This window comes from Scyliorhinus torazame, chromosome 22 (genome assembly GCF_047496885.1).
Source record: "Scyliorhinus torazame isolate Kashiwa2021f chromosome 22, sScyTor2.1, whole genome shotgun sequence".
NCBI lineage: Eukaryota > Metazoa > Chordata > Chondrichthyes > Carcharhiniformes > Scyliorhinidae > Scyliorhinus > Scyliorhinus torazame.
The window spans coordinates 93,046,821-93,069,312 of NC_092728.1; the positions used below are offsets into that span (position 1 = coordinate 93,046,821).

A 22,492-nucleotide genomic window follows, 5' to 3' on the forward strand; every position below is an offset into this window, starting at 1 on the left:
GTTCATTTTTAACAAAATAATTTCTAATAATTTAGTGTGGCCAATCCACCGACCCAGCACATCTTTGGGTTTTGGGGGCGAGACCCACGCCGACACGGGGAGAGTGTGCAAACTTCACATGGTCAGTGATCCGGGGCCAGGATCGAACCCGGGCCCTCGGCACCATGAGGCAGCAGTGCTAAACACTGCACCACCGAACCGTCCAGATGCTCCATTCATTACTCACCCCCAGTCGTCAGCCGCACCCACCCATTCCAAATCCTGAAATTACTCCTGATGACCCTTCCTTTCCCGGATTCTTCTATCACCGCTAAACCCAGCCAGGAGTGGGCCGGGGAGGGGAGGGGAGGGGGAAAACAACTATGTGGAAAAATAAGAAGAATACCAGAGTAATGATGTAACAAGTCACTTTACTGTGTGTTGTCACTGTATAATAAAATGTCCATAATATGTTAACATTTAAATAGAGCAAAAATAACCATTTCTACAAAAAAAACTATTGAATCTGGTAGAATAATACTGCTCATCATGTTATACACCAGCTCTCCACCCTTTGAAAACCATGCTCATTGCAAACGGATCCAATTTCTCTCCCGTCAAACTGGTATTTTGCGAAACAAAATGCAGCCACTAGTGTTTTAGGCATCAGTACACCTAGGCAATAGATGATGTTGGATTATGCAGCAGAATTTGAACAATTCAGTGTGCAGTTACTTGCCACAAAAGTTCCTAAATGTTCTGTTGGCTTTCGTGATGGAATTACTCCTCTAGAATATCTTTATTTCCCCCAACCCCCCTTTCCCTCCCTAAACTGATTATGAGCAACGTTCACTGTGGGATACGGTACAACACGTGTCAAACCTATACAGTCTCGTCATTATCACCCTGTTAGATACATGGAATCTATAAAGTGACACTCCCATTGGGACGCCACGCTGACGGCACGGTGTGGTCGACAGGGGCTCCTGCTCCTGAAACACCTCGGACAGGTTATCCCCTGGGTCTGGATTCTCCCAGCTGCTTGTTCATTATTCGCACGCCAGCAGCAACGTCAGTGCGGCGACCAGGACCGTCCACGGGCCGAGAAGTGAGGTGGAAGCCGCGTTGCAGTTTCCACTTTCCAGGTCGCAACTGCCGGCTTCACAGAGGATGCCGCTGTAACCTTTGGGGCAGGTGCAGCGCTGGTTTTGGTAACAGGTCCCGCCGTTCTGACACATCAGAAGTTCATTGTCACAAATGTTTGCTGCAGGGAATAGAATCATAAAATGATAAAAGCACCTAAAAGTCTTAACATCTATAAGTATAACAGAGTTAAGACCTCATTATATGTTTATGAAATATCAACATGGCTACTTCCTAAATTTTTCAAAACCGGGCAAAGACTTTAAAAAGGCTGAATTTATCTGTAATCTTGAACGATAGGAGTTGGTCTAGCAGTTTGGGAGACATTTGCACCTCCTTATCTTTGAGGAGATTGCAGAGGTGAAATTCAAAAGGAATCATACAATGGCCATCTACATTTTGTAAGACCGGCCTGGCAACCAGCATCTACCTGTCTGCTAGGACACCTTTCCTTTCAAACTATTAACGGTTGAACATCAACAACCTCAAGAACTCAGACAAAAGAATATACACCCCTTGTCAAAGCCAAAGATGAGAGACATAGAGTCACAGTACAGACGAGGCCATTGACCCCCATCAAGCTTGCACCGACAAAAACAAACTACTCTAATCTACACTAATCCCACTTCCCAGGACTTGTACTTTTTAAAGATTATGAGGGTTCCTTTCTCGGCTACTCTCCCAGGGAATGCATTCCAGATTTCCACCACCCTCTGGGTGAACTTTCTGTCCTGAAATCCCCTTTAAACCTCCCGTTTTTCACCTCAACATTGTGCCCCTTGTTATTGACCATTCAACTAAGGGGAACATCCATCCTGTCATGCCCCTCATAGTCTTATATTCCTCAATCAGGTCCCCTCTCTGCTCCAAAGAAAACAACCTGAGCTTATACAGACTCACTTCATCGCCAAAAATGCTCCATCCCAGGCAACATTCTGATGAATCGCCTCTGTTGTCATGATATTCAGGTAAACATCATAGCACATACATACATACATACATACTGATGGACAGATCAACGGACCAATCAACACACACAACACGACAGCCAATCACAGGCAAGAGCATATACAGTACAAAACAGGGAACACAACACTTCCTGGGGACTCGAGCAGGAGACGGCTCAGGGCACAGAGCTCATTACAAGCCACTCAGACATCCACCATGTGCTGAGTGCCACTACAAGATAGAATTAGGAATAGGTCCACAGAATCAAGGGTCATGATCGAACCTCAGTAAACAGTTTACCACTGTAAATAGATGTTTGAAATAAAACTGCATTGTACCATTCGCAACCGTGTTGGTTCGTCTGTGTAGCAGAGTACCCAACACTTCACTCTGTACCCTCTCTAGTGCAATCACATCCTTCCTATTAGTGCGGTGACCAGAACTGAATATAGCACTCCAGCTGTGGCCGAACCAAAGTCCTGTACAGCTCCAACATAACCTTCCTGCTCTTATGATTCATGCCACTACTGATAAAAGCAAGTGAACTGTACCATATGCCTTCACTATCTTGTGTTTCCACGGCAACTTTAGGTAAACTGCTTTGCTACCTTGTTAAAGTTCATCTGTAAATGTACCCACAATGTTACTCAGTAAATTTCCCCTCTCATACTTCTCAGGTCATTATTTGGGCTGTCTTAATGGAGCAGATGCCTCAGATTAATCAAGGAGAACCAGTGGACGTGATCTATTTAGATTTCCAGAAGACCTTTGGCAAGATGCCATATAGGAGGCTGTTCAATAAGTGAACAGCCCTTGGTGTTAAGAGTACAATCCTGGCATGGGTAGAGGATTGGCTGACAGGCAGAAGGCAGAGAGTGGGGGTAAATAGGTCTTTTTCAGGATGGCAGACGGTGACTCATGGTGTACCTCAGAGGTCAGTGTTGGGACCACAACTTTTCACACATTAACGATCTGGAAGAAGGAACTGAGGGCATTGTTGCTAATTTTGCAGATGATGCAAAGATATGCAGAGTGACAGGTAGTATTGAGGAAGCAAGGGGCTGCAGAAGGACCTGAACAGGCTAGGAGAGTGAGCAAAGAAGTGGCAGATGGAATACAATGTGGAAAAGTGTGAGGTTATGCACTTTGGTAGGTAGAATGGAGGCATAGACTATTTTCTAAATGGGAAAAGGCTTAGGAAATCAGAAGCACAAAGCAACATGGGAGTCCTAGTTCAGGATTCTCTTAAGGTTAATGTGCAGGTTCAGTTGGCAGTTAGGAAGGTAAATGCAATGTCAGCATTCATGTCAAGAGGGCTAGAATACAAGAGCAGGGATATACTCCTGATGCTGTATAAGGCTCCTGTGAAGTCCCATTTGGAGTATTGTGAGCAGTTTTGGGCCCTGTATCTAAGTAAGGATGTACTGGCTTTGGAAAGGGTCCAGAGGAGGTTCACAAGAATGATCTCTGGAATGAAGAGCCTGTCGTATGAGGAACGGTTGAGGACTCTGGGTCTGTACTCGTTGGAGTTTAGAAGGATGAGGGGGGATCTTATTGAAACTTACAGGATACTGCGAGGCCTAGATAGAGTAGACGAGGAGAGGGTGTTTCCACTAGCACCCGAGGACACAGCCTCAAACTGAAAGACAATTGTTTATAACTGAAATGTGGAGGATTTTCTTCAGCCAGAGGCTGGTGAATCTGTGGAACTCTGCCGCAGAAGGCTGTGGAGGCCAAATCACTGAGTGTCTTTAAGATAGAGATAGATAGGTTCATAATTAATAAGGGGATCAGGGGTTATGGGGAGAAGTCAGAAGAATGGGGATCAGGAAATATCAGCCATGATTGAATGGCGGAGCAGACTCGATGGGTCTAATAGCCTATTTCTGCTCCTATGTCTTATGGCCTTATGGTCTAAGTTAACATTTTGGTTCAATGGCCTTCAATTAATTGTCAGGTCAGAACTGGTGGAAGGTCATTGGACTAAATTATTCACTTTGATTCTCCACAGATTCTTCCTGGTGTGCTGAGAGTTTCCAACATTTCCTGTTTTTTTAATTCAGATTTTCAGCATCCACAACGTTTTGCTTTTGCATCAGATTAATGTTCGGTTGGGTAATTTCCACACTTTCCCAGGGCGCTGTGTGCCATCAGCCATCCTCTGGTTCTGTTTCATTATTCGTTGACTGGCCTCTGGCAGTGAGTCCTCGCTGAATTTCACCACCGGATATTGGTGGCCCTTTCAGCATTTTGGCCAGGAATAGCCAGGGCCGAGCTAACCGCGATAGTTGAATGAGATTAGCGTGAATGGTCTGCTGTAACTCTTCCAACTCACTGGTGGTGACCTCTATATACTTACGGAAACAGCCCAGTCTCCAATAGTATCCTGGTTTACAATCCTCACACTTGGGGCTCGTAGCTCCTGCTTTACATTCACAATGCCCTGTCTCATTGCAGCGATCATGTCTTGATCCAAGTTGGTTGCAGTTACATTCTGTAAAATAAAGACAATCTTTTTACATCCTGGTGAGCAACAAGATAGCAGTACCTCTACATTTCACCTGCTCCTAACGTGTCTTCAGCCCAAATTTCACAAACTGCTCCCAGTGCACATCAAGAAAACCTTAACGCACGTAGAGCAAAACTTGTGGACTCCAGTACGCTCAAGATATTTCCTCACTAATCTCGACAAAAGATGTTCTGTGATCCAGTGAATTGTCTTCATCTTGCTATTTTTGCCCCTTCTCCTTTTACTGCTCATTGCTTACTTCATGTTAATCTGGGTTGCAATTGACCAAACAAGAATTTGCGCGTAATGTTCTTAGTCCCTCTCCATCAGCTCAACAGAAAAAGCCAAAACCCCAGTGGCAGGTAACCTTGGGATTCAAACCTACAACCTTCCAGTTGAAGTTAAATGAATGCACCGCTCCAGCACTTGCCGAGTGTTAATAAAGCACCTTACATAGCAGGAGCCAAGCACTGCATTGGTCACTCTGTGTGGGAGAGAAGGTCTTCACTAGCCAATCCAATTTCCTGCAAAAATTAAACCTGATTTTTCTCAGCTGGGCCACTGGGTGGAGCACCTTTGGGAGGAATATCATTTTAAGAAAGAGCTTTCCTTGCCAAGCTAAAGCAGCTGATGCGATATATTTGCATCTCATGGGAAGAAGAGTGAAGGAGTTTGTCACTGTGTTCATTTGTTGGCTTGTCTGAAGGTTAGGGGCTGGTTTAGCACCAGTGGGCTAAACAGCTGGCTTGTAATGCAGAACAAGGCCAGCAGCGCGAGTTCAATGCCTGTACCGGCCACCCTGAACAGGAGCCGGAATGTGGCGACTAGGGGCTTTTCACAGTAACTTCATTGAAGCCTACTTGTGACAATAAGCTATTATTATTATATTATTAGTGACATATGGGAGAGAGAGACAAATGCAAAAGTGAAGTTTATGAACAGCACCAGTCGAGATTCTGCACATTCTAATGTAATAAAGAGCTCAGTAAGTCCCTGATGATAGTGCCATCTCTGCAAGAATCCTGAAAGAATACTGGATAAAAACCTGAAACAAAATAAGGAAAGGCTCGAAGCAGAGTAGCACAGCGATTTCGGGTGTACACCCTTCACCAGAAATTGCGGCTGGTCATTTCCCTCTCTCTTCCCTTTTTGAGTCCCTTGTTGAGAAACTTTTCCTCTGTCATATTTCCAACTCTGAGGAGTTCACACCTGAAACTTTTAGCTCACCTACAGACGCTGACTGGCTTTTTTTTTTTGCTTTGCGTCGAATGCTCTGCCAAATCCGAAACAAAACATGGCAGAGCTGGCATGACGGAGAGGCTCCATGGAGACCAACATCAAATAGACCTCCCCGCAGACAATCCGCAGTGTGGCATCTACAGGAGAGGTGGCACTCCAGGAATCGACTTGAAGTACCGTTTATCAATGTACTCTTTCGATTATTCTTATGTACGTACTGTGTACGTTCCCTTGGCCGCAGAAAAATACTTTTCACTGTACTTCGGTACATGTGACAATAATATCTATCAATCAATCAATCAAGTCTCTTGTCTGAAATTCAAAATGAACTGGAGATCTTCGTTAAAGGTCACAGAGCTGGGGAATCTGAGGTGAAACCTGGCCTTTTGCTCAGGGTGAACGTTAAAATAGATCTGCACAACCTGCTTGGAGTTAAGGCCGCTCGTACTGACCAATACAGACGTTCTCATCATCTAGTTCTGCGGAGGCGTTGCGGTAATAGCCCAGTCGGCAGTGCTGGCAGTGCTGCCCCCTGGTGTTGTGCTTGCAGCTGACGCAAGTCACAATCTTGAGATAGTCGATGTAACTGCAGCGATTGGAGTGCCCGTAGCATTCACAGTCTGGAGGTGGAAGTGTAGGGTCGGGGGTTTGGGGGGGGGGGGGGGAATGGGGAAAGTTAGTGCCACAAAAACATCAATGCAAACTTCGAGACGAAACATCTTGAAGGGGAGAAATAAACAATTTTCAGAGATACAAGCAGCAAGTCTTATTTTTAAAAAATGCACGGTGTGGTTTCTGCAATGAGAAAACTTGCTTTTTACACATTTGACAAAACGAACTTAATGCATTTGTGAAAAATATTTGATGAAAAGATTGAAATAGAGGTGACAGAAAGATGACAGAAAGTATTCGTGGATTTGAAAGCCTAAATAGAAAACAAATAGAAACGCAGGACCTAAATTTTTCCACAGTCTGCTGTTTTAACTCCTTTTCGAATCAGTAAATGTTGAGGATAAACCCAGACATGGTAAACATGAGGCTGTATAAATGTATCTTACAGCTGCAGTACGAACTTAGCTTTTAAAGCTATATTCATAGAATCACTACAGTGCAGAAGAAGGCCCCTTGGCCCATTGAGTCCGCAGCGACCCTTAGAAGAGCACAGTATCCAGCCCACTCGCTGCACTTACCTATCTCAGTGAAGACCAGGAGCAATATCTGGAAGTACTTGCTTCATGTCGTGATCAACACCTGGAATGGTCTTGCCGGGGGAGGGGGGGGGGGGGGCTCTGTAGATTTCTATGAGAGGGAGAATGAACCAGGTGACCTTGACCTTTGGTCAGTTGGGTGGAGGAGGAAGACGGGAAGGCAACAATAAAACCTCTCTCTCTCTCTGACCGGTACTGGAGTGATGGATTCCTCAGCATCTGTTGAACCTGACCTGACTCCAAAGCGGTTTCTGCATCATTGGATCATACTGCTGTCCCCCCATGTCTCTTTAACCAGAACCTTTGAGGAAAACCTTCTGAAGCAGGTATCGGAGATGCTGGGGCAGGGCTTGAAGTACTTAGTTTCATTGACTGTGTGTCTCACTTCCTACAAAAAAACAAAACCAACTCACCCCTCTTACTGTCAATTAGCTGTGTTTGTTCATCTGCAGGCAGGCATCCCATTCGTTGATTTATTTTGCAGCGAACAGAATAAATGAGAAGTTTCTTGTGATCAGAGGGTGAGCCATTGAGGGCTCTGGTTTATTATATATACTCTTTGGATGACATTGTTAGAGAATCACAGGAGCACAGGTCCTTATGGTCCTATATCCTGCTCAATAACAAAAGACACTCTCATAGTCCGAGGTGAGGTTCCCCGTTGGGTTGGGGTTTGTACAGGTAAGCCTCAAATCATTCCTTCCTTTCTGACAAAAAAATAGCAACATTTTGGAAAAGACTCGGGGGTGAGTTGAAGAAGTCCCAGTGGTTTCTTCCAGAAATAGGTTTTTCAGATGGAATATTACAAAGTGTTTTCTAATCGCAGGCAGTAACGCAGCAGATACCAGGTTGACAACACACTTCAGTTCTGGTTATTTGAATAGAAACAATGTGCAGGTGCGGGGGAATGAATGGCCCTAAGGCAGGATGTGATTCTGATTCTGTGATAGTGCTGACAGTGTATCCAGCCATAAAGACAGAGGCTATTTCTTAAAGTTCTGATTTAAAGATGGATTTTGTTTGCATACGAACTGGCACACAAACCCCATTGGTTAATACGGGTTTGACTTTACCTGGAATTGATTAGAAACAAAAGTTTATGGTGAGCACAGTTTATAGTGAGCATAGTTTATAGTGAGTACAGTTTATGGTGAACACAGTTTATGGTGAGCACAATTTATGGTGAGCACAGTTTATGGTGAACACAGTTTATAGTGAGCACAGTTTATGGTGAACACAGTTTATGGTGAGCACAATATATAGTGTGCAGTTTATGGTGAACACAGTTTATAGTGAGCATAGTTTATAGTGAGTACAGTTTATAGTGAGCACAGTTTATGGCGAGTAGTTTATAGTGAGCAGTTTATAGTGAGTAGTTTATAGTGAGCACAGTTTATGGTGAGCACAATTTATAGTGTGCAGTTTATGGTGAACACAGTTTATAGTGAACATAGTTTATAGTGAGCACAGTTTATAGTGAGCACAGATTATGGTGAGCAGTTTATAGTGAGCACAGTTTATGGTGAGTACAGTTTATAGTGAGCACAGTTTATGGTGAGCAGTTTGTAGTGAGCACAAATTATGGTGAGTACAGTTTATAGTGAGCAGTTTATGGTGAGCACAGTTAATAGTGAGCACAGTTTATAGTGTGTATAGTTTATGGTGAGCACAGTTTATAGTTAGCACAGTTTATGGCGAGCAGTTTGTAGTGAGCACAAATTATGGTGAGTAGTTTATAGTGAGCAGTTTATGGTGAGCACAGTTAATAGTGAGCACAATTTATAGTGTGCACAGTTTATGGTGAGCACAGTTTATGGTGTGCACAGTTTATGGTGAGCACAGTTTATAGTGTGCAGTTTATGGTGAGCACAGTTTATAGTGTGCACAGTTTATGGTGAGCACAGTTTATAGTGTGCACAGTTTATGGTGAGCACAGTTTATGGTGAGCAATCTAACGTCAGGTTTTTGTATCCAGGTTCTACCAGACCAATGTGCTAAACCTGCTGTCATTCTAACCTCTCACATCCGGGATCCAGTTGCTCACTGATCAAAGTTCCAGATATTCGACACAGAGGGAACGCTGGTAAAAGGAGAACCTTGCGGCCAACTTGTGGAGCAGCGCACCTCTGGTCAAGTCTGAAGGATTCACCACACACACCGCAGTCCGCACATACTTTACGTTTCCAATGTTAGACCGGGTCAGGCTGGGAAGGAGATGTGGCTGGTTTCTGGGTGCTGGTAATGAACTGAACACAGGATCAAACACTTCACCTAACCGGCTGAGAGAAGCCCATAGCCTGAATTGTGGAATGCAACAGGAGATTGAGAAATGGGAACGTTTTGTTTCACTGACTGTGAACACTCTGCATGGGACAGGAGACGGCTGGAGGTGGGAAGGGAATAGAAAATAAAGCAACATTTAAACACACAATAACTCTGAACAATCTAAATGACGGGTGTGCGTCATCTATTCTAATCACTGTCCTACCTTGAAAGTTTCCTTGTTCTTCTGGTCTGGGCCTTGGCTCTGTCTGGCGGGGCTTTAATATTTTCTCTGGTGCTTGAAAAAATGTTATTAAAAAATCTTTCCATTGGTGCCACCACGTGTAAAGTTTTAGAAATAATCAGTGATGTGAATAAATAAATAGGAACGCAATCCAGTAAAGAGGAGGCAATGACTGAATGTTCCATCTGAGCCTTTAACAGGACTGATGGCCTTCATATCAGTGGGTAAATATGCAGCGTAATAGGACGTGGGGTCACACGGTTTAGAAATGTTTGGTCAGGGATGTTAGCTGATCTCAGCCCAGTTAGCATTCGAGGTGTTACAACCTGCCTCTGTCTCAGAGACAGGAAGGCAGAAGCAGGAAGGCAGAGACAGGCATGCTCCTCAAGGCTGTCAGGCAGCCCAGTGCGGCGACTGCACAAATCCAGATCTTGGTTGAGTTAGCTCAGATCAGAGGTGAAAGGGTCGGGTCGGCTCACCATCAGAAGCCCAGCTGTGTGGGCTGGGCCATTCCTGTGTCAAAGCCACACATGGACTTGTGAATGGGCCAGTGTATGGGAGGGGGGATTGGAAAGACAGCGGAGTGCCGGGGGTGGGGGGGGGGGGGGGGGGGGGGTGATGGTGAACAGAAACTGGTGCTGGAGGAGGTCTGGACGATATTGAGTTCAGATAAAGTGGAACAGAAAGCAGATAGCCATGAGTTTCAGTGAGGATGAAACACGGGGCAGGAAATGGCATTTGGACAGTGTAACAGGACTTGTATATCGCTTTTCAAATCCAAGATATTCCACCAGAGGAAATGAACATCGAACCATCCAAGGAGAGATTAGGAAGGGGGCTGAGAGGCTGGGTTGGCAAAGGTGTTTAAGTAAGAGAGGAAGTGGACGAGAGGGTTTATGAAGGGTGGGGACAGGACAATCCTGGGTCCTGACTTTCCAAACTCTGCCATTTGAGCTGTACACAGGAGAAATGCTTGGCATGTTTTGCTGCGTACCAACTTTCAAACACATTATTGTCTCTACGTTCCTCCCTCATCAGCCAAATTAGACATTAAATGGAGATCTCATCTGCTCTCTTGCGTGGGCACAAAGGGCCCCATGGCACTATTTCGAAAAGTTGTCCTCAGGATCCTGACCCAAATTTACCTAAACCAACATCACAAAATTAATTTATTTGACCGTTCTCACAATTCTATCTGTGGGAACATGCAATTTTCATTTCATGTTGTGAGCAAGCTGGGGACCACATTTATTACAACAAATGCTGCAATTCAGAAGTACTTTAACTGGCTGTAAAGTGCTTTGGGACATTCTAAGGATGTGAAAGTTGCTATATAAATGCAAGTCTTCCTTTAAGCTGTCACGTTCCAGGGTACTATGATCTAAACAAGGTGTAATCTACTGAGGACCGGAAAACTGCTTAGATTTGAACTTTTACGCTAAATTATAAATTCCTCTGTAAATATGTCATTTTATGTTAAATAGCTCAACTCTGCAATGCACTCCTGACCTCTTAAATCATTTACCCTCACCCAAACTCTGAACAGTTCGCTGATCTATTTTCAATGAATACCTTTAGGTCTCTTCATTTGGCCTCCACCAGAGGGCACTCCAACCTCTGCTTTTCTTTTTGGAACATCTGCACGTATCAGAAACCACCTGGTTAGTAATAAGAAACTTAGGCTTTGCCATTTTTCTCCTTACTAGAAATCAGCTCCACTCAAGTATAAATCTGATAAATGTTCAGCAGCATATCGGCTTTCCTACTCGTTAATGACTCTCATTCCTCTCTATTATCCTGATATGCGGAATTCTGTGTTCACAGTACAATCAAGTATTCCTATGTACATATAACATGCAGCATGATTCTTCCGGCGTTTATTTTTGACAATAGCTCTTTTTAGTCTCTTCTGCGATCCATCCCTCCTTAAAGAAGATAGAAGATGAGCGACCCTTAAATTGTTTCCATGTAAATGTGAGGAGTGTTAGAAATACATTTTTAGGGCAGCACGGTGGCGCAGTGGGTTAGCATTGCTGCCTCACGGCGCCGAGGTCCCAGGTTCGATCCCGACTGGGTCACTGTCCGTGTGGAGTTTGCACATTCTCCCCGTGTTTGCGTGGGTTTCGCCCCCACAACCCAAAGATGTGCAGGTAGGTGAATTGGCCACGCTCAATTGCCCCTTAATTGGAAAAAAATTAATTGGATACTCTAAATTTAAAAAAACAAAAGAAATACATTTTTAGAACTGCCGTCATACAGTATGTTGGAAAAAGAGATAGTTGTATATTTCAGACACACGGTTAGATAAATGCGATGGGATGGAGGTAGGTATTGCACAGAAATATTAAAGCCATAGTGATCTTCTGGACAGGTTTCAAAATCTTTCGCCATGGATCAGAAAATAAGGCGCAAATTTTAAAGTTAGAAGAAATTGGTATTGAAGGTACATTTCAGAACCTAGATCCTTGCCATTAGATTCCAGTGTTCCCTTTAATTCCCAATTGATTATGAATTAATAAATTATTTCTGTATATTGCTCTGAGCAAATTTGTTAGAACTATATAATCCTTTCTATCTTTTTCAAAATTCATTCATGGGATGTGGGCATAGCTGGTTGGTCCAGACCTAGCTGCCCTGAAGCTGAGTGGCTTGCTCGGCTATTTAAGAGGACATGTAAGAGTCAACCACATTGCTGCGCGTCTGGAGTCACATGTAGGCCAGACCAGGCCAGGACGGCAGATTTCCTTCCCTAAAGGACATGGGTGAACCAGATGTGTTTTTTTAATGACAATTGATGATGGTTGTCATAGTCACCGTTACGGATTTTTATTCATTGAATTTGAGTCTTCATGGTTGGATTTGAACCCATGACCCAGAGTATCAGCCTGGGCCTCTGGATTACCACTATGCCACCATCTACCATCTCCAGGATCCAAGGAAGGGGCCCACCCCAGTGCGTTTTGACTAAAAATGGTGTTGGTGGGATTACATCTATTTCCTTGTGTTTTCTATTTCTGTTTCCGATTGATGGTGTTTGCATTTTAAAATTCTAATTAAGGAAGCTAAAATGGCTGGCCAGTTTATTTTGGAATGCATCTCTGCACAAAAATATTCCGCACTCACGATCATAAATTGGTTTTGGGTTCATACACTTTTGGCAGTGGCTGATGACTTTATTTACCCGTAAGCAAAGCACTGTTTACTATTTAGGATGCAACTTTTTAAAATGCCTGGATGTTCTCATTTATTTCCATAAAGGCCTGATCTGTTTAGCGTATTACTGAGTGGAATTCTCCTTTTAAATGCATCGCACGCGCACACAGAATACTAGATGAAAATAACCTGAGGAAGCAGATTAAATATCCTTTGTCTTCACCTTTCCAAATGTTAATCTGTTGATATGTTTATCCAGATACATCCATTTAATACCTTATTATTCATGATCTGTTAGACATGAGCTGCAGTAAATGTCAGGGATGCAGTTAGCTGCGTTAAGTGGTCCTATTGGTATAAATATGAGCCCGGCTTTTTCCTTTGCGCTTTGCACCAATTTTCTCTCATTTTCTCCCTTCCTGGGGAGCTCATTTATGTGTGAGCCCAGGCAGTGATGGTCAGAAGCAGCTCACTGTAGTGGATGTTATCACAGAGCCCAATCTCCACTTTGCCCAATGTCAGTATGCAGGTACTACATGGGTCGCAGCACGTGATAGGCATAATTTCACTAAGGTTTATTTTTTAAATCCTTACATGGGCATTGCTGGCTCGGCCAGCATTTGTTGCCATCTCTAATTACCCTTGGTCGCCTTCTTCAACCGCTATGGGGCGTGGGCACATCCACAGTGCAGTTAGGGAGTTCCAGGATTTTGACCCAGCGACAGTGAAGGAATGGTGATTATAGTTCCAAGCCAAGTAACTTGGAGGGGAATGTGCAGGTGATGGTGTCCCCATGCATCTGCTGCCTTTGTTCTAATAGATGATAGCAGTCGTAGGTTTCTGAGGTGCTGCCTAAGGAGCCTGGGGGAGTTTCTACAGTGCATCTTAGTGTGCAATCACTGTGTGTTGGTAGTGGAGGGTTTGGAACATGATGTCGAAGGGGGCTTGACAAGTTAGCGCAGTGCATTTTGTACCATGAGACTCAGCTGCAACTTTGCATGAGTACTGCTTTGTATCAAAGCAGACTGCTTTGACCTGGACGGTGTCAAGTTTCTTGAGTGTTGTTGGAGTTGCACTTATCCAGGCAAATGGAGAGTATTCCAACACTCCTCGCTTGTAGATGGACAGGATTTGGGGAGTCAGGAGATGAGTTACTCGCTGCGGAATCCCCAGTCCTGACCTGCTCTTGTAGTCACAGAACCTTTACAGGTAGTCCAGTTCAGTTTCTAGTCAATGGTTACCCACAGGATGTTGATAGTGAGAGATTCAGCGGTGCTGAATGTTAAGGGCGAATTGCTTTTATTGGTGAAATGAAATGAAATGAAAATGGCTTATTGTCACAAGTAGGCTTCAATGAAGTTACTATGAAAAGCCCCTAGTCGCCACATTCCGGCGCCTTTTCGGGGAGGCTGGTACGGGAATCGAACCGTGCTGCTGGCCTGCTTTGGTCTGCTTTTAAAGCCAGCAGTGCTTGTCATTGCTGGCATTTGTGTGTGGGGAATGTTGCTGTCACATCAGCCCAAGCCTAAATGTTGTCCTGGTATTGCTGCATTTGGACATGGTCTGCTTAAGTACCTGAGAGTCGGGAATGGTGCTGAGAATTTCGCAATCATTAGCGAACATCCCCACTTCTGACCTTATGATGAAGCAACTGAAGATGATTCTGCCTAGGGCACTACCCTGAGGAACCCCTTCAGCATGTTCTGGGACTGAGGTGATTGGCCTCCAACAAGCACAATCGTCATCCTTTATATGGCTCCAACCATTGAAAAATGTCCCCCGATTTGCATTGACGTCAGGTTTGCTTGGGCTCCCAGTTGCTCCGGCTGCTCAAACGCTGCCTTGATGCCAATGGCAGTCACTCTCACCTCACCTCGAGTTCAGCTCTATTTTTCCATGTCTGGACAAAGGGCGTAATGAGGTCAGGTGACAAATGGCCCTGGTGGAACCCAAACGGAGTGTCAGTGAGCAGGTTATTGCTGTCTAAGTGCTACTTCAAAGCACTGTCAATGACACCTTCCATCACTTTGCTGATGATCTAAGTAGACTGAAGGGGCAGTAATTGGCCAGGTTGGGTTGCACAGCGCTTTTGCGGACAGGACATACCTGGGAAAGTTTTCACATTGTAATAATAATAATCTTCATTATTGTCACAAGTATTGGCTTACATTGACGCTGCAGTGAAGTTACTGTGAAAACCCCCTAGTCGCCACACTCCGGCGCCTGTTCGAGTACACAGAGGGAGAAATCAGAATGTCCAATTCACCTAACCTGCACATCTTTGGACTGTGGGAGGAAACCGGAGCGCCCGGAGGAAACCCACGCACACACGGGGAGAACGTGCAGACGCCACACAGTGACCCAAGCCGGGAATCGAACCTGGGACCCTGGCGCTGTGAAGCAACAGTGCTAACCACTGTGCCACCGTGCCGCCCGTCAGGTAGAAGCCGGTGTATCAGCTGTCCTGGAATAGCTTGGCTATGGGTGCAGTTTGTTCCTGAGCACAGGTCTTCAGTATTGTTACGGAATTGTCAGAGTCCCTAGCCTTTGCAGCATCCAGTGCCTTCAGCTGTTGCTTCATATCGCGTGGAGTGAATCAAATTGGCTGAAGGCTGACATCTGTGATGCTGGGGACCTCAGGAGGAGACTGACTTGGATTATCCATTCTGGCTGAAGATTGTTGCAAATGTTTCAGCCTTGACCTTTGCAGTGATTTTGCTGGTTCCCCCTTGATTGAGGATGGGGATAATTCTACAACCTCCTCTTCTGATTAGTTAATTTGTCCACCACTATTCATGACTGGATGTGTCAAGACTGCAGATATGATCCGTTGATTATGAGATCGCTGAACTCTATGTTTCACTTGTTGCATTCACTGTTTGACTCCCAAAGAATCCTGTGCTGTAATTTCACCAGATTGACACCTCATTTTTAGCTCTGCCTAGTGCTGCTCCTGCATTCTTCATTGAACTAAGCTGATGCCCTGGCTCGATGATAATGCGCGGACCAGCTGGCAGAGGTGTTCGCGGACATTTTTAAACTGTCCCTACTCCACTCCGAGGTCCCCACCTGCTTCAAGAAGACCACCATCATACCGGTGCCAAAGAAGAACCAGGCAACGTGCCTCAATGACTACCATCCGGTGGCCCTGACTTCAGTCGGAATGAAGTGCTTCGAGAGGTTGATCATGAAGCGCATCACCTCCATACTCCCAGAACGCCTTGATCCACTGCAATTCGCATACCGTCGCAACCGGTCCACATCAGACACCATTTCCCTGGCCCTACACTCATCCCTGGAGCATCTCGACAACAAGGAGTCCTACATTAGACTCCTATTTATTAACTACAGCTCCACCTTCAACACCATAATCCCAGCCAAGCTCATATCAAAGCTCCAAAACCTAGGACTCGGCTCCCCACTCTGCAACTGGATCCTCGATTTTCTGACCAACAGACCACAATCAATAAGAATGAACAACAACACCTCCTCCACAATAGTCCTCAACACCGGCGCCCCGCAAGGCTGCGTACTTAGCCCCCTACTCTACTCCCTGGACACACACGACTGCGTGGCAAAATTTGGTTCCAACTCCATCTACAGGTTTGCTGACAATACGACCATAGTGGGCCGGATCTCGAATAACGACGAGTCAGAATACAGGAGGGAGATTGAGAACCTCGTGGAGTGGTGCAATGACAACAATCTCTCCCTCAATGTCAGCAAAACTAAAGAGCTGGTCATTGACTTCAGGAAGCAAAGTACTGTACACACCCCTGTCAGCATCAACAGGGCCGAGGTGGAGATGGTTAGAAGTTTCAAATTCCTAGGGGTGCACATCTCCAAAAATCTGTCCTGGTCCACCCACGTCGACACTACCACCAAGAAAGCACAACGGCGCCTATACTTCCTCAGGAAACTAAGGAATTTGGCATGGCCACTTTAACCCTTACCAACTTTTACAGATGCACCATAGGAAGCATCCTATCTGGCTACAACACAGCCTGGTATGGCAACTGCTCGGCCCAAGACCACAAGAAACTTCAGAGAGTCGTGAACACCGCCCAGTCCATCACATGAACCTGCCTCCCATCCATTGACTCCATCTACACCCCCCGCTGCCTGGGGAAAGCGGGCAGCATAATCAAAGACCCCTCCCACCCGGCTTACTCACTCTTCCAACTTCTTCCATCGGGCAGGAGATACAGAAGTCTGAGAACATGCACGAACAGACTCAAAAACAGCTTCTTCCCCGCTGTTACCAGACTCCTAAATGACCCTCTTATGGACTGACCTCATTAACATTACACCCTGTATGCTTCATCTGATGCCAGTGCTTATGTAGTTACATTGTATACCTTGTGTTGCCCTATTATGTATTTTCTTTTCTTCCCATTTCTTCCCATGTATTTAATGATCTGTTGAGCTGCTTGCAGAAAAATACTTTTCACTGTACCTCGGTACACGTGACAATAAACAAATCCAATCCAATCATGGTAGAGTGGGGATATGCTAGACCATGAGGTTACAGTTTGTGGTTGAATAGAGTTATGCAGTTGCTGATGGTCCACAGTGCCTCATGATTGCCGTGAGGACATGTCATAGAATTTACAGTGCAGAAGGAGGCCATTCAGCCCATCGAATCTGCACCAGCTCTTGCAAACTCCACACGGACAGTGACCCAGAGCAGGGATTGAACCTGGGACCTCGGCGCAGTGAGACTGCAGTGCTACCACTGCGCCACCAGGATGCTAAAGTAATTCTTCTTGGTTCTGAATACTAAAGGACAGGGTACTTGCTTTGTAAAGGGAGTGCAGGCCTACACTGAACAAATGCATTTCGATGATCGATAAAAGCCACTGCTGCCATGATTTTTCTTTTACATTGAACGTTTCTTTGTGAGGCAGTCAGTACTTTGCCAGTTTTATGGTCTCATTTATGTCGATAACGTGAGAAAGTGATGTCTCCAGAAAAGCAAGGCCCAATTTCAATAGTAGGCCATTTGGAAGTGTCTGTTGTCAGTGTTCAGATTGTTTCTAAGCTCAAGGTTGATGATGACTGTTTGTTGAGGTATTTGTCACTGACTATGACAGGTCTGCACCCTCTCCTGAATCCATCAAGGAGTTCCAAGGACAACTTCACATGAGAAAAGTCCAGATTAATCTGAAATCTAATAACATTTTAAAGTTTGAATCTCTCTAACTTTGGCATATTTATATATCTGCCTTATCAATGTGCTCAATTTTCGAGACAATACCAATATTTGGTTCTCTTTTTGAAGTTGCTGCTGAATCTATCTCTTGGTTAAACAGGCAGTTCAACATGTGTCTCACTGAGGCTCTGAATCCAGGCGCTGACACCTCTGTTTTCCGACTGGCCCTAATAGCTCGAGGAGCTGTGGGCCCGGTGGATTAACCTGACAGCACCTTTGATTGTTCCTGTTCACAAAGTAATCTTTGTCTTGCCACTATCCAAACCTCTTCCACAAACCCTATGAGGCCACACTGTATCACTCACTGGTTTAGCACACTGGGCTAAATCGCTGGCTTTTAAAGCAGACCAAGGCAGGCCAGCAGCACGGTTTGATTCCCGTACCAGGCGCCGGAATGTGGCGACGAGGGGCTTTTCACAGTAACTTCATTTGAAGCCTACTTGTGACAATAAGCGATTTTCATTTCATTTTTTCATTTTCATGTGCAGGGCAGGTGGATTGGCCACACTAAATTGCCCCCTAATTGAATTTTTTTTTTTTTAAAGACTATCCCTCCACCTCAGGCATCAACCTAATGAATATTCTCTTAGACCAAACTGTACACTACTCGAGGTTGAGTCTTACCAATCCTCTACACAGTTGTAGCAAGACCTCTCCACTTTTATACTCTTCCCCCTTGTAATAAAGGCCAAGACTCCATTTTTTTCATTTCACTATGCAACAGGAAAGGCAGTAAAGGGATTAGAGCCCAATGTAATTATTTGGGAAAATAATGTGCATGAATAGAATTATAGAATCTCTACAGTGCAGGAGGAGGCCATTCGGCCCATCGGGTCTGCACTGACCCTCTGAAAGACCACCCTATCCCTGTAACTCCACCTAACCTGCGTAGTCCTGGACACTGAGGGGCAATTTATCATGGCCAATCCACCTAACCTGCACATCTTTGGACCGTAGGAGGAAACCGGAGCACCCGGAGGAAACCCACGCAGAGATTGGGAGAAAGTGCAAACTCCACACAGACTGTCACCCAAAGCTGGAATTGAACCCGAGTCCCTCGTGCTGTGAGGCAACAGCGCTAACCACTGTGCCACCGTGCCGCCCCTCTATTACTTTTCCAATATAACCCTATATAACCCTCTCAGACATTGCCGTGGGTGAGGAAGTTGCTTATGCATTGGAGTAAGAATAGAAAGATGATTGAAGCATTAGGTGTAACACCAGCATGTAAAGTACCTGACCTTTAATAAGATTGTAGCGTCTCCTTAAAGAATAGATTGATATAGAATCCCCGAGTCACTGTCCGTGTGGAGTTTGCACTTTCTCCCCGTGTCTGCATGGGCCTCACCTCCACAACCCAAAAGATGTGCAGGGCTGGTGAATTGGCCACGCTAAAATGCCCCTTAATTGGAAATGTTTTTAAAAACTAACTTTTTAACTGTGGCAAGTAACCCACCTCCTGACTCCCAAAGCCTGTCCACCATCTACAAGTCAGGAATGTGATGGGGTACAGTCCACTTGCCTGGATAAGTGCAGCTCCAGCACACTCAAGAAGCTTGACACCATCCAGGTCAAAGCATCCGCTTAATTGACACCCCTTCCACAAATATTCACTCCCTCTTCCGCAGACAGCGTGTGTACCAACAGTGGCAGCAGTGTGTACCATTGACAAGATGCACTGCAGAAACTCACCCAGGGTCCTTCAGCAGCACCTTAGAAACTTACGACCACTACCATCTAGAAGGACAAAGGAAACAGATACATGGGAACACCACCACTTGCAAGTTCCCCTCCAGGTCACTCACCATTCTGACTTGGAAATATAGCGCCATTCCTTCACTGTCGCTGATCAAAATGCTGGAACCCTCTCACTGCACTGTGAATTTACCTACACCACCTGGACTGCAGTGGTTCAAGAAAGCGGCTCACCACCATCTTCTCAAGGGCAATTAGGGATGGGCAATAAATGCTGGCCTAGACAGCGAAGCTCACATCCCTTACATGAATATTAAAGAAAATGCAAGCTATTGCAGAATTAGTTGCTCCCTATTATCCTTATTTAAATGGACCAGTGTAATGACTGTGGACGGTGCGGTATGTGCCTGAAGATGCTGGGTTGATACAATTGGAAGCTAAGAGAACTAGCAGCAAGTGTGATTGCAACTTCACAAATCAGACGGTATAGAAACAAGGAATGAGTGTTATTATGTCGGATTAACACCACTGATGCTTCTTTCTAAAAATAGTTTTAATTTTAGCCTTCACAAGAAACGTAGTTCGAATTTTAGTTTAGTTGACAAAAAATACGTACTGTGACTTTTCTCAATTTAATCAATTGAAACAAGGTGGCTTAATATTATGACTCCTCAGCTAGACTTGCCTGTTAAAATAATTTACATATTTGATTTGAAATGTTGCTTAAACCTCTCTATTAAATCAAGCAAGGCCACCTTGTAAATGCCCACAAGCGAACCAGTATGTTAGGGTTTAAAACATAGTTTCAGTGTCTATCTGAAGAAAATTGTTTCTCATTATGAGACAGAACCGTGTTCATACAAGACATTCATCTTGTCAACAGGGACTTGAGGCAGGAAAGAATCTGAGAGGCAATGGATTAATTTGTCAATGAGCTGTTCTCCAGGGACACCGTACAGCATGCCCTGCATTCACTCCCTTCATTACTCATAGTGTAGGCCTCGACCTTCTCATGTCGCATATCAATGTTGATCATTCAACAAGCCAGAACTACTGTCTCCGTGGACAGAATCCTGCACTGCAATTGGTGCAGGGTGGAAAGGAAGAGGGGGGGGGGGGGGGGGTCGATTACTTTCTTCAATTACATACAAGCAAGATGATTGCATGCAGTAGGAATTAGGAAGAATGGTTAACATGCGTAGTAGTAAATTCGAATCGGGGGAGGGGGTGGGTGGTTGTGTGGGGGAAGGGGGGGAGGCTCTAGCTATGTTTGTTTCTGCATAAAGTCAATGTCTTCATGACCCAAACATTTGTGAGCCTATCGAGGTACCATGTGGCAGTGTATAGAGTGACTGTTAAGAATCAGATCATTAGGTGGGATATTGTGTAGAAGATAAACAGTCCACTGGGAGAGTGAGACTTTGTGTGTTAAAATGTGCGTGCACATTCTACCAGCTGAATACAAAGTGATTGAAAGTAATAGGAAGTCATGAGATTGATACCCAAAGGAGCAGTATAACATGGTAGCAAACCTGCTGAATGCTGCGATTTGCCAATGAAACTGCTCACTTAAAGGGATTTCGAAAGGAAATGAATCCATTAACAGTTATTGCAAGTAAATCTCCCATTCCCATTCACTTAACAGAAACATCTGTTATCAGGTTTAGACTTGAGTGGTTTTGCCTCCTACTTTTATCAGTTACAGGTCTGTTAGTGCTCAAGACTTTAGGGATTATTCTAGATTTGAAAAATAATTCTGCAATTCTACACTAGTAATCAGTGCAGTTGGCACTGGTCAATGCCAGCAACTCGTGTTATAAACTCACCCGTCTTGATTGCTTGACCTGAGGTTGAGATGCGTCCTCCTTGTAAGCAAGCAGTGAACCGTCATGTAGGTATAATGTGAGAGGTAGGTGTCAGATTGAAGACTCAATCAGTATGATAATCTAATTTCTACATGTGAAGAAATTTTTGTTTTCACACTTACTAATTCAGCTTTATAACAAGGTAGTGCGTCCAATTCTGTAATTTACATTAACAAGCAATACTTTTCCACTCGCAACTTATACCAGCAGAGTTTCTGTCACAGTCTTGTGCTAAGACTGATTATTTATAGCAAAGAAATGCAATCAAATAATCTGTGAGTGAGTGAATGTTCATCTTTTCAATTAGATATTTTAAATGTAAACTGATTCCATTGGTCAGATTAATATTTTGCAATGTATAAGTGTCTCAGGGAGTGACCCTCACCACTAACCATGACTATCTATAGATCTTCACTGGTGCCTTCGATAACGAGTGCGAGTGACTAGTACCAGTAACTAAATTGTAAGCAATTTAACTGACAGCAAGTCTGGTAGCATCAACTTCCATTAAGTGGTTTATATTACCGGGATCCAGATTGCAACGTCACAACGTGCAACGGCCTCGCCCGGGATCTACCAAGTTGATGCCAGAATGATAATGTCACCATTTTCTAAAATGATCAGAAGGCATTGTCTATACTGGACTACCAGATTAATGGCTTACAGGGTACGTAGAGGCCAATTTAACACACAAAGCTTAGCCTCGGGTGTATAGGTTGCTGGCACAAAGCTGATAAACGGTACAGTGGCTGAAATGCCTGTCGTTTTGTGGAGTTGGCCCACTTGTCGAATTATTCTTCAGCTACTTTGGCCTTCTGCAGAGAACCGCAAAGTTACACATCTGCCAAAAGTTTAAGGCTAAGTGGCTATTTAAGAATAGGTGTCCCCCCCCCCCCCCCCCCCCCCCCCCGCCCCCGGAGAAGACTTTAATCACAACTGTAAACTCACCCTTCTTAACCTCTCGCTCAGCAGCTGGTGCAGGGCCTTCAGTAGGAAACACAAGCACAATTTCTGAGGTTGACTTAGATTGGAGAA

At 44.6% G+C, this 22,492-nt stretch overlaps 1 protein-coding gene across 8 annotated transcripts in view; it reads right to left on the bottom strand.

Moving 5' to 3' along the window:
- Nucleotides 1-393: 393 nt before the first annotated feature.
- The window catches only part of ntng2a (netrin g2a), a 118,673-nt gene continuing 96,574 nt past the window's right edge, over nucleotides 394-22,492 (bottom strand). For 5 of the 8 annotated variants that reach the window (XM_072488605.1, XM_072488598.1, XM_072488599.1 and 2 more), the window contains 7 exons: nucleotides 22,406-22,441; nucleotides 21,419-21,457; nucleotides 11,105-11,170; nucleotides 9,515-9,586; nucleotides 6,271-6,438; nucleotides 4,430-4,564; nucleotides 394-1,243 (listed from right to left, as the gene is read on the bottom strand). In XM_072488605.1, coding sequence (XP_072344706.1) covers nucleotides 1,029-1,243; nucleotides 4,430-4,564; nucleotides 6,271-6,438; nucleotides 9,515-9,586; nucleotides 11,105-11,170; nucleotides 21,419-21,457; nucleotides 22,406-22,441 — 731 coding nt within the window. In that variant the 3' untranslated portion in view covers nucleotides 394-1,028. The remainder of the gene's footprint in view (nucleotides 1,244-4,429; nucleotides 4,565-6,270; nucleotides 6,439-9,514; nucleotides 9,587-11,104; nucleotides 11,171-21,418; nucleotides 21,458-22,405; nucleotides 22,442-22,492) is intronic. The other 3 variants (XM_072488601.1, XM_072488603.1, XM_072488604.1) reach the window with 3 other exon arrangements.